At 34.9% G+C, this 12,444-nt stretch overlaps 1 protein-coding gene across 5 annotated transcripts in view; it reads left to right on the forward strand.

The window, feature by feature from the left end:
• EPS15 (epidermal growth factor receptor pathway substrate 15) overlaps nucleotides 1-12,180 on the forward strand; it is a 52,640-nt gene extending 40,460 nt beyond the window's left edge. For 3 of the 5 annotated variants that reach the window (XM_069788755.1, XM_069788756.1, XM_009915825.2), the window contains exons 19-25: nucleotides 955-990; nucleotides 1,863-1,999; nucleotides 3,625-3,694; nucleotides 4,893-4,969; nucleotides 5,484-5,646; nucleotides 8,199-8,377; nucleotides 10,272-12,180. In XM_069788755.1, coding sequence (XP_069644856.1) covers nucleotides 955-990; nucleotides 1,863-1,999; nucleotides 3,625-3,694; nucleotides 4,893-4,969; nucleotides 5,484-5,646; nucleotides 8,199-8,377; nucleotides 10,272-10,418 — 809 coding nt within the window. In that variant the 3' untranslated portion in view covers nucleotides 10,419-12,180. Of the gene's footprint in view, nucleotides 1-954; nucleotides 991-1,862; nucleotides 2,000-3,624; nucleotides 3,695-4,892; nucleotides 4,970-5,483; nucleotides 5,647-8,198; nucleotides 8,378-8,941; nucleotides 8,979-10,271 lie in introns of all 5 variants that reach the window. The other 2 variants (XM_069788757.1, XM_069788758.1) reach the window with 2 other exon arrangements.
• Nucleotides 12,181-12,444: the final 264 nt, after the last annotated feature.

Below are 12,444 nucleotides of genomic sequence, written 5' to 3' on the forward strand. Positions count from 1 at the left end.
GTGCTATGCTTTTATTTTTAAGAACTTGCCACTTATGAATGCTGTTGCTCTGCTATTTTTTCTTTTATGTTGGAAGAAGTGATCTGTCTATATGGAGCTACTTGGAGAAGTGGAGTTAATTTGGATTAACTGCTGAAGCAGATGTTTTCAGCTACATTAATATGATTTTACAGGGTTTCAGAATCAACATGGTCTGATCAATTTAGCTCGTATTGCTTCGAAAGGAAAATAAGCTATATTTGTTTCAGACCAATTGGCTTCTTAAAGAATGTCAGTGCAGATTTAATACTTTTAATTAATAAATTAAACTAATTTAAAACAGCTTGAATGTTTCTGTGTAGATATTGCTTGATTTTTGTTTATAGTGAAGTGGTCCTACATTTACAGCACATGACAAGGCCTTTCTTTCAGAGGAGAAAGGTATGTCTGTTAGTAGTCAACCTTTTGGGCTTTGTGCGCTCAGAATGTTCAGGGGTAGATACCTACAGATAAGAGACAGTATATGTACTTCTCTCACGTGTAGCTGAGGGAGTAGAACTGATGCAATTGGGACCATGCATCCAGTACAGAAATGAACACTTGCTTAGGAGCTACCATCCATAGCACCTGTGAGAATTAATCAAAATTGGGACTAAGTTTCTATCAGTGGTTAGCCTGGATTACTGTGGTGGTAAATACTGCATAATGTTGGTGTTTATGGACAATAGCCAACAGAAATGCATCTTTGAGATGGCTGCTTTTGTGTGTATTTCATGATGGCAATGAGCTACTTAATGAATATTTGTTTCATCTGATGCTAGCTCTTGTAGTTCTACTGAAAATAGTGAAACTATTCCTCTGAGTGAGAGTTGTTTAAATTCTAGCTGTAGAAACGAGTTTATGCGCAAAAGACTTCAGATGAGTACATGCTTCATGACAAGTAACTTTTCTCTCCCTTTTTTTTTTTTTAAACAGGTGATCCCTTCAAAGATGACCCTTTTGGGAAAATTGGTAAGTAACTTTGTAACTTCTAATGTGTTTGTTTTTCTAAATGATTCCTACTAAAAGAGTATGTGGGGAAAAGTGTCACCACTTGCAGTGCAAAAAAGGTGGAAATGACCCAAAAAGTCACCATAGGATAGATAGATGTATGGCAGTAGCAGCTGTCCACTTGTGTTAAAGCTTTTCGGAGAAGCCCATTGCCAGTGAACTTCTCTCTGGCTGTTGGACGTATCCTTAGTTGGGATTTAAGTATGTGAAGGTGGTGAACAGAAGGCCCCAAACTCTTGCTCCTGGTTTTGTATGCAAAGAAGTAGGACTGTACTCTTTTAAAGGCTTTTAACTTAGCAACTTTCTTTAGAACTAAATATTGGAAAAGGTGGGAAGTGTCTATTTAGACTGGCTGTATAGGCAATGTCATTGCATTATTTGCAATGAATGGAGTTACTGGTGACAAAAAAGCAAAATGACCTGTAGGAAGGCTATAGCAAAATAGCATTGAGCACCAAGTGCCAAATAAGAAAACATCAGTTGTGTGTGGGGAGTGAAGGAGAGGAGGGTAGGAGAATTCTGAGAAACATTAGGTTTTGTAAAATGCTTCATTTTTAGGGAGCTTTGTTAAAAAAACCTATATGCTCAGATAATTCTGGAACTGAATCACTGGCACCATCCAAAGTTTTCATGATGTGTAGAAAATGTTGGCTTGTCTAATGTTTTGAATCACAGAATACAAATTATTCACAGATTAATTTCATACTTCAGAGATCCTTGGTCTTAAATGTGTCACCTTCTTGAAGTATGAAAAAAGCAATATAATCTTTAGTTTTTAAGATATCAAGCTAAGTAAAGCTAGCAGAAATGTTAATGAGATGTTTACTTTTTAGATCCCTTTGGTGGTGATCCCTTCAAAGGCTCAGATCCTTTTGCATCTGACTGTTTTTTCAAACAATCCTCCACTGATCCTTTTGTGACTGCTGGCACTGATCCATTTAGCACTGCAGACAACAGTAATAATAACACAGTAAGTTTGGTAGCATACCTTTTACTTCCTTCTATATATGATTTGGACAAAATAACCTATTTTGTACATTTGGACATGTCTTGAAAAGCTGATACTCAGAAATTGTATAGGTAAAAGGTTACCTCTTACCCCATGGCTCTGTCTTGTCCTTTTGTGTCCTACTTTCTAGAAGTAGTCACGGATTAAATAGAAGTAAAAATAAAAACATTTAAAAAAAATGTTTCAGTGTGGAGCTTCGTTGCTCCACAGATAAGAACATTTGAGAATAATGAACTAAGTTCTGTTGGTAGCTGCTGGAACTTAGTAAACATTGAAAGAAACCCAAGATTAATCTCACCAAGTTATGTTGAGACACTTGATTTTTGTCTGTAAAGATTATAGGATCAATAAGTATGTTCTATATCTTATCTGAAATCTGTTGTGGTATGGGGTTTCCCTTCTGAAAAGTTGTTTCCTTTCTGAAAATTGTTCTGTACGTGTATGTTGTTTGGGTTTTGTTGTGGTTTTTTAATAAGAGTCATTGAAGCCCTCTCATAATGTGAAGATTCTTACTGAATGTACCTCTTTCAGGTGTACTTTGGTGTAACTTATAGCTGTTCACGTTATAACTGAACAGTTATTGATAAGTCTTGAGCCTATAATAAACTAGAGTTGGGCATGATACCTTCTCTGATGTAGGATAGAACTTGATGAAGACGAGGTAATATTTAGGGCCGATAGACAAACAATCCAAGAAGCTGAAATTCGTCATGTCTTAAGTTCATCTCCATCCTTTTGCCATCTCCTTTCCTGCTCAGTGCTGCTTCTGTTCATGCTTCACTTCCAGTTTTCTGTGTGTATAAAATATGCGTATACATATATAAAAATTAGATACATGTGGATTAGGATTAGGAAGCAAGTTAAGTGGCTGTAGAGTGTGCCTGTGGCTAACCCATAACAGCCAAGATAGTGAGAAATCACTGCACCTAACGGTGGTGGTGTCCTTCCATGTGGTGAGCACATTATGCAGATCTCAAGGTCATATTACACAGCACAGCCTACACCTCCAACCTTAAAAATTAGTTTTCTACAATCTTTAATACTTAGCACACTGTCCTCTTCCATGTCTTGATATTCTAATATAAGCAATTCTTGGTCATATTACAGTCTGATAATAAGAGAAGTATGGAAGAGGAAAAAAAAAGGGGGGGGGGGGTCAGAGCTGTGGTGTGGGATTAGCAGTAGAGTCTTGAAATCTGTATTTCTGAACTAAACTTATGCATTCATCCTAAATGCTTTACCACTTTTGTGGTGTTGCTATCTTGTAGTTATATGTTCATGAAGATGGCTCTGGCTGTAGAAATCTGAAACCAAAATGAGTGGTAGATATTCTTAAATTTTGTGTTGGTGGTTACCAAGTATGTTGCACATTGTACCCTTTGTTCCTTCCTTTGAAAGTATTAATTGCTGTTTTGAGGGAGGAGTTTCTGTTGACAGACTTGTTTACTGATGCTGATAAAAGCTACTTCCAAAATATTTTATCTTAAAACATCTAAACTAAAACAAATTGTGACTGTATTCATAGAATTGACGAATCTTTTAAGCTGAAAAACAAATTTCCCTCCAAATGAATTTTTTTATTTTAGACAGAGATATCAAAGAAGAATGACCCTTTTGCTCCTGGTGGAACAACTGTTACTACATCAAATGATCTAGGTAAAAGTAGATTATACACATCAGACTTCCTGGGGTTTATTTTAATTTGCTTTTGCTTACTTTTGTTTCTAGTCTTTTAACTGAATTTGCAGTGGAGTATTTTAGGGATTTCCTGTGTTTTCTGAATTTTCCTATAAGGTATGACATAAGGTGCAAGTTTGCAGGGGGGGTATTTTTATAAAACAAAACTGTCTGATTATCTGTAGTGCATAACACTGAAGAGTGGTTCTGCAAAAATGTTCCTCTGCCTTACGTAAAACTGGTAAAATATCCTGATCTAAATGTTTGGACTATTTGAATGGTTTGTACTGCTTCCCATTAGGGTTATTTTTGGAGATTCCATATTACTTTCTAAGTAACATACAAGATAGCATTGTACCACAAGAGGAGATGTAGGATAGAATAACTACTTCATCAAGAATTTTTACTGTTCAAGTTTGTTCCTTTTGTTTTGCTATGACCCTCACTTATCTGAGGGCTAAAGATGTTTTAGGGAAGACTAATCTCCTATTTTCCCAAGTTGCACTGACAAGTGGTAATCCAAAACATGAATCCACGTGTGATTTGGTATTGTAAAGCTGTTCAGTTTAATTGTAGAAAAACAATGCCATTTTCTAGAGATGCAGAAGTGAGTATTAGTAAAGACAGTGCACTTCTTGCTTTGCAATAGAATAGAAGTTTTTACATGTTCTGAGGCACATAAAAATGAAAGGGTACTGTTGAATTAGATTGAGATGATACGAGGTTTAGATACTTTATTCCACAAGTGGGCCTACAGTCAGAAGTGAGCTCTTGTTCATGTACATATCTGTGTATGTATATTTATGGGTCCATGCGCACAAAAAATACCTCTGTGTGGATACATGCATGTATCTCAGCAGAACATCCAGTAGTATGATTTTTTGATACTTTCAGTGGAATTTAACTTTTTTGAATGTAGGAAACCAGAATACCAGTATTTCTTTTGAATTACTCCCTGTTCTGGAGAATTACTATTCTTAATTGGTAGTTGACACTCAGAGTTTTTGTAAAAGCTACTTAATAAATTAAAGTGCCCACTTCATAAAATATTTCACTTCAATTAGTCTGTGCGGCAAAATATGTAACAGTTGCTTTTTTGTTGTGGGAATTTTTTTTTCAGTCTCTTTCATATTTAACTTTAAATCTCATTGTATTTGCTTGATTTGTGTGTATTTAGCTACAGACCCTTTTGCCTCTCTGTTTGGAAATGAATCCTTTGGAAGTGGCTTTGCTGACTTTAGCACGCTGTCAAAGGTAATACGAAGCTACTGCTACTCATAGAAAATGCATGAAACTCTGCAGTGACAAGACATAGCTTACTCTCTACCAACAGTTTCATTACAGTTTTGCCAATACTGAGAATTTATAATGGCTGACTTTATTGAAAAAGAGGTCTTTAGAGTAAACTGTCCTGCAATTCCAGTGTGAACAATGCAATGTAATCTTTGTGGCTTTATAAGTATTTTCTTCATATTTGAAGTGATACTATTTTTTTTTTTAAATCTGCTGAGTTTAGCAGCAAAACTATTACTTTTGCATGTTTAACTGCACTCAACTTGATATTGCTGTACACACTAACCATTCCTGATTTTTCTTTATTTTCAATCTCCTGGAGTATGTGGATGATATGTCTAAAACCAAACAAAAGTATTTTCTTTTTGTCTTAGTCCAAACTTGCAGTTCTAAATAAATATTGCAGTATTGAAAAGATGGGCAAGTATAGTAGAATTGCACTGAAAATGCGTATGTTGCGTTTTCTTTGTTGAAGGCCAACAATGAGGATCCCTTTGGCTCTTCCACGTCAGGTTCTGTCAACAATGTGATCATAACTAAAAACTTATTTGAGGAACCACCAGCTAAAACTGAAGATGTTCCTCCTGCATTGCCCCCTAAAACAGGAACTCCCACAAGGCCCTGTCCACCACCACCTGGTAAGAGCTGATACTGAGATGTTTTTAACAATAGCTTTTTCAATGTTGGCAGTGGGACAAAAATTGAGGGGATGGTGAAGTGTCTGAATTTAGAATGAATGAGCAGGATGTGAAACAAGTCTGTTCCTGATCTGTAGATGGTTTCCTCAGAGTTATATTTTTCATGGTGTTTAGCGTCTTAGTTTGTTTTTTGAAGAGAGAAAGGATTTAGAAAACAGAAAAAACCAGAGTCATTACAAGTATCTGCAAGAACGTAGCATGGTTGCAAATTAAATGGTTACTAATGTGGTACATTGTGAGTCTTGCATTAAATTATGCTTAAAGTGAGAGTTCAGTGTGTTTTTATCCATTGCAAAACCTCTGGTTTTAATGCAAAATGAATTAAATAGGGTTAAATGACTGTCTCGGGTTTTCAGATTAACTTTTTCCAGGTGGCCTTGCCGGAAGTCTGTAGTAGTAAACCTAGCCAATGTAATAGTAATAAACCCAAGTTTCCTATGCTGTTTTCTGTTCAGTGATAGCTAAGTCCTCTGGTCTACTCCACGACACAAACCGCTCTGCTTTCCAGAAAAGGCCATGATTATCAAAGATAACACCTTGTGGTTGCGACAAGCCCATGTTACAACAGACTTCTCACTCTCAAATATTTTTTTTGCATAGATTGGAAAACATATTACTAGTATTCCTTTTTAAGTTTCTGTCCTTTGTTTCATTTTCTTTAAAAACTCTATTGCATCATTTTTTCACTGTTGCACTATATGGATGAATCTTAAGATGTTTTGGAAAACTGTAGCATGAAACTTAAACACATATTCATCTTCTTCCTCAAAAGAAGGGGAACACAGTAAATGTAGGAGTATTAATACTAAAGTTTAATTTCTAATGTTGATGTGAGATCAGTTTCATTGTAAATAACATTAAAACAGCTGATATGACAAGTGATGATAATTTGAATGTTTGATAGTGTTTCCTCTTATGGTGGTCCTTATTTAAAACAAAAAAAGGATTTCTGACTTCGTTGTATGGGAGCGGCTATGATGTGGTGTACATATCCGCTTTCTGAATGCAAGCTTCTAGTGGCAGAACAACAGCATCCTTATCAATATATGACTAGAAAAAAGTGGCCTGTTTTGATTTGCACATATTAAAAACAATACTGTGGCTATCTTCATAACCATTCCCAATAAATTATTTTCCCAATAGAAATAAAAAATGGAGATACTTAAGTGTATTTGGTTTTAATTACCCCTTTGGCATGATTCAAAACAAAGAAATGCCCCAAAATCTTTCTCTCTAATTCGTCATGCTACTGGAAAGTGTGCAGCAGGGCTGTTTGCTTGCCTCTGAAATCTGTTGCCTTTCTAGATACCGATAAGCACCCTGATTTCATGATTTTTGGGGCAGATTTGGAGATTTTATACTTCATATTCTTGTACTTATTAATTCTTCCCATGTAGAAATATAATTCCCTAGATGGCATTTGAAGCTGCTTCTCCCACATTGTTCAAGAAATAGACATGCGTTGTTTGCCAGTAATAGAACATCATCAGTGAGTGAGAGCTATCATGGCAAGGTTATCTGCAAAGTGTCTAAATAAATCATATATTCCCGAGGGGCTATTCTCTAAATCATTGCCAAATTAGAATCTTTTTTGGTCTATGACAGAATTTTTAGACTAACTTACAACAGTGATATGCAAAATAATAAGCACTTTGGTTCGATTCTAGAGTTTTAATCTAACATGGCAACAGAAGCAAGTTTTAAAATATGACCATTTTAAGTGTCAAACCACTTGCAGAACCCGCTAGTTGAATTCAAGAAACTGCAATGAAACCTTTTCTGTAAGCAGTAACATATGGAGAGAATGGTGGGATGAAATTCGGCTCAACTATTCTTGGAAGTATTTGGGTTAATGTCCTCAAAGGTGTTGAAAGCTGACTGGGGTTAACCTGAAAAAGAACAAGATAGGTGGCAGCTTGTGCCTGATTCTGTTATATCTGCTGCTACTTAGGCAAGGATTAACAAAATAGTTAAGCCTGTGATTGCTTGTTATCATATTGCTTTATTCTGTTAGTTTGAAAGCTACAGAAATTCCAGGTGTTAGCACAGTGAGACGACATGATGTTTTGAAGACTTACAGATACATTTCTGGTCTCTGAATGAAATTGTGTTAACTTGATCCAAACAAATAATAAAAGAGCCTTGCTGCAATGATCATAGACAGTTGGTAAGCAGAATTAAAAATACTGTGCTGGTAGAATAGGGGCTCAAAACTGTTAGAAATTCTCTTCCCAAAACAGTTAATTAGTACATAACTATGTTCTTGAATCATTAACATACATGTGTTCCTTTTTATCTGATTACCCTTTAAGAAACTATGGACCATACCCTCATTTTTTTAATTGGCAACCCTTCCTCTGAAGTCATTGCAACTCCACTAGTTTACTAGGAGAGGTTGCATTCCAAGTAGCTTTTGAATTTGTTTTTTTTACTATTTTTGGCATGTTATTACCTGCTATCTTAAATTCATTTTAAATTCATTTTAATCTAAGGGAAAAGACCTATCAATCAAATAGACTCTTCAGATTCCTTTAAACCGAGCGATCCATTTCAGCCTTTCCCCACCCCAGACATTCCCAAAGAACAAGAAGCAGATCTATTCTGTGATCCATTTGCTCCCACCAGCGTCAGTAAAGAGGCTGACCCCAACAATTTTGCAAACTTCAGTACTGTGAGTAAACACTTTTTACATTTGTTTCAGTATAATGACAGCTTTGAATGGTTCACACTGAAGTCTTCAGTCTATTTTAAAATATTAAAACATATCCCATGTACAAAAGGGATATCACTTCCAGTTAGAACAGTATTTACATTTAGTTTACAGCTGAGGCTGTCCTAAAACAAAATACTGCAAAATGTTGTAGTTAATGTTTAAATTGCATTGCTTTTGTGCGGTTTTTCATGAAGGCCTCCTAGCTTTTAGAAAATAGGACTTTCTAAGTATCTATGGTCTAAGGATTATCCATTTTATCAGAGCATGCAGCAGATTTAAATTATCTGTCTATAACAAGCACACTGTTAACTATCCAATTAAAAATAAAACAAAAGGTGTGATTTTAATTTAGCTGTCACTGAATCATTTGGTCATCATTTCGATGTACTGAAATACTGATAAACAGCCTCATAATGGTGTATGTTAATGAAATATAATTTGAATGGCTAGTAAATTCCAGATTTACATACAATGAAGTAAAAAGTAGTAAGTGTCTCTTTATAACCAGAATCCATTTCATAGAAGTCGTGGTGTCCAAGCAGTAGAAGCAAATCTAAAGGTTTGTGCATGCCTATGTATATATTTTTTTTTCTTTGAGCTTTTGCAAATAGGTGTTTTGAAAGGCATCATCCCACTTACAAGCTTGATACCTGTTAAATGCAATTTGCATTTACAGTATCTTGATCATAGTGCTTTTTTATTTATTTTCAGGCCTAATAAACTATGTGCTTGATTGAAGTAAACTGAGGATTGACAGGCTCTCAAAATTGACTTACACTGGTTGATGTGTCTTGTAGCATGATAATTTCTGAAATGCTGTTATTGATCACTGTTATTAGTTAAAGGGACTGAGAAGCCAGTTTGCAGGAGAGAATGTGACATGTGGAGGAGAAAGGAAAAATGTTCATTATCTTATGAAGGAAAAAGTATTCTTTTCCAGCTGGAATTACTGAAAATACTAAGTGAACTATTGAAAAAACTCAAGCTTTTCTACAGTTATTTCCCAAAGACGCAGCTCATAGCAGAAACTACCTGGAGTATATTAAGATAATTGTTTCAGACTTAACATTGGGACATTTGTGAAGACATGGCCTTCACCTACCTCTTAGCTTTTCTGCATGCTGACTAGAAACAAACTTTAGCATAATCTTTTGTATTTTACGTAAGGTAATACTCTTAACTGTCTCTGATTTATACATTGTACCACAGAAATTGAGTTCACATTCTGTTTGCATCAATATACATGGAAAGAATCTGTTGGGTTTTGTTGTTTTGTTTTTTTTTTTCCTGTTGTATCACACTGGCCTTTCTCTATATTACTACTAGGCTTCTAACTGTACGGTTACCGTATTATTTTGCTGCTTCTTGGCAGAAGTATTTTTCATCTGCGCAATTAACAATCATTCTACAGCTAATTTTTGCAGTCATTGTCACTTGGAAGAATCATCCCTAATGAAAGTAGGGTAAATCAGGATATCCCACAGTATTTTGTAAAATGTTCTCCTGGTTTATTCCAAATTTTTCTTATATAGACTGGTTTTTATCCAAAATAGTTTAAATATAAATTATAGCACTTTCTGTTCTGTAACTTTTTTGAAAATTAATACTGAATTTTGAAACATGGCATATGTCATAAAAATATATCAGTTGGATGGCTTCAATGCAGTTCTTAATAGTTAAACCTTAGGCTATGCTAATCTTAATAGTGTGTTAAAATTAAAAAGTAGTATTTGAAGACTAGAATATATACAATATTTTGAAAAACTGTAATTGTCCCTTAAACCAAAGACTTGGACAGTATTAGTTATCATTGTATTATTAATTTGGTTTATTTTGTCTTTTAAAAATGCAGTATTCTACTGAGGAAGACATGATTGAATGGGCTAAGAGAGAAAGTGAGAGAGAAGAGAAAGAAAGATTGGCAAGACTAAAACAGCAAGAGCAAGAAGACTTGGAACTGGCTATTGCACTCAGTAAATCTGAAATATCAGAAGCATGAAGTTTAGAATAAGATTTTGTCTTATGTCAACTGTTTTGTCCCTTTTCCTGAATACCTAACCTATTTAAATGTTAATCAGAAAATACATATATACAAGAAACCATGAAAGGTTTTAAATTTCTGAAAGTGGTGTGAATGTTTCTGCCTAAATTCAACCCTTTTTGGTTATTGTTTGAATAACTGTTAAGTTTAGCATTCATTTTTTCTCAAGTTTTCAGGAGAAGAAAGTACTTTTCCCAGCGCTAAACAAATCAGTTCAAAATGTAGATAGTGAGAGTGTAGTTTGACTGTAATCTGTCAGCAGTTGGTAATTGAGCATAAAGTGAACATAGCGATTATTCTGCCATGGCTGGCTGTCTCCCACCAAGCAGTTAGTCATCTGAAACCTTTTATCCTTCTAAAGAGATTTTAGTAATGCCAGAGTTGTGGAGTGCTTTATTTTACAGGTATGCATATAGATTTTTCTCTTTGAAGATTCTATGTTTGGATTTGAAATAACAATCTTCATGGTGTCTAAGTGAGAAAGAGTGCATCCTTCTGAAACTTTTAATGCTTTTCTTGCATGGTCATAGGTTTTAAGACAGACCTTTTGTTTTATAAAGCAATAAAGTTGAAGGTTCATGTGCATTTGCTGTTGGCCAAGATGACTGTCAAATTGTGAGACCCCACTGCTATTTGAGCCACTTTTGCCTGTGAAATATGCAGCTGAACTGGCAAGTTAAGTTCAATTTGAAATAGGATTGAGAATAGAAAGAAAAAACAGGTAGTCTGATTTTTTTTTTTTTTTTTTTTTAAACCACAGTTGTTTTCTGTATATGTAATTTATTGAATGCCAACTGATAGTTGCACCTTAAACTGAATGATTTCTTTACGGTCACTGAGTCAGAGTAGGATTGATAAAATGTTAATGAAAATAACTTAATGAAAATAACTTATTGTTCATTGTGAAAGAACTCTATTCTGGAGAATTAGTTTCATTAAAATAATTCCAAAAAGAATAATCTTTTGCCCTAAGAAAAATGGATGGCAGCAGCATAAACATCAAGAGATTTTATTTTTTCTTGCACTTTTAACCTGTGGTATTTCAGTTGAGGAAATTGAAGTGTTTCAACACACAGCACTGGGGGGGAAAGGGGGAGAACTCAGACATGCTTCAGTATATTTAAGCTCTTCCCATTACCTATCAATGCTGCTGTTGCATGAGTTTGAGGGTAGTTTTCAATTTTTCAGGAAAAATGGGTAACCTGACTGGGATGGTTTTTCTTTTGCACTGGGAAATGAGCATTTATATACCTGCTCAAAAAAAGTAACTTAAAATTTTGCAAGTATTAAATAGTTGTAACTTATCTATACATCTTTGTAATGAGTGTACACTAATCTTGCAAATCATATGCTTAACTGGATTACATAGTTTCTTATCTTTTGTTCAAAATGTATACTCAGTGGACCAACACAAAATTATATGTATATATTATATATATATTCCTGCTTTCCTTTATGGAATTTAAAGTTTTGAGTCATTTGATGTTACATTTCATGTTACTGACTCTGACTATAGTACTTTTATTCAGACTACCAACAAACCACTGCTGTGAGCTAAATGGCATTACTTTATGAAGTTTTAACTGTTTGGGTTTTGTTTTTTTTTAAAAAAACTTGTTCAGGTTGGATTAGCCTCTATTTATAGACTTCCCTTTTGTTTAAAAATTCTAACAATAGCCTGTAATTATGAAGAAATAAAGTTTAAGTACATAAGCGTGAACTGTTTGCCTATTTTTTTCAAAAGGGTGCTGTGAGCTGTAAAGCAACATGTAAATGTAATGCAAACAATATAACACGTTCCAATTGTAGTCTGTTGGGAGTGGGTTAATTTTCAGAGAAAAAAGCTGCCTGAATCTGGAGGTTAGCTAAAGTGCACACTAATCCCAGCTGTCACTTGCTTCATTAGGAGTTGTGGCAGCTTCAGAGAAAACTTGGGCTACTCTTGTCCAAGGATTTTTGCCTGCAGAAGGGTTGAAGAGCCTAA

The sequence above is a fragment of the Haliaeetus albicilla genome, chromosome 8 (genome assembly GCF_947461875.1).
Source record: "Haliaeetus albicilla chromosome 8, bHalAlb1.1, whole genome shotgun sequence".
Taxonomy (NCBI): domain Eukaryota; kingdom Metazoa; phylum Chordata; class Aves; order Accipitriformes; family Accipitridae; genus Haliaeetus; species Haliaeetus albicilla.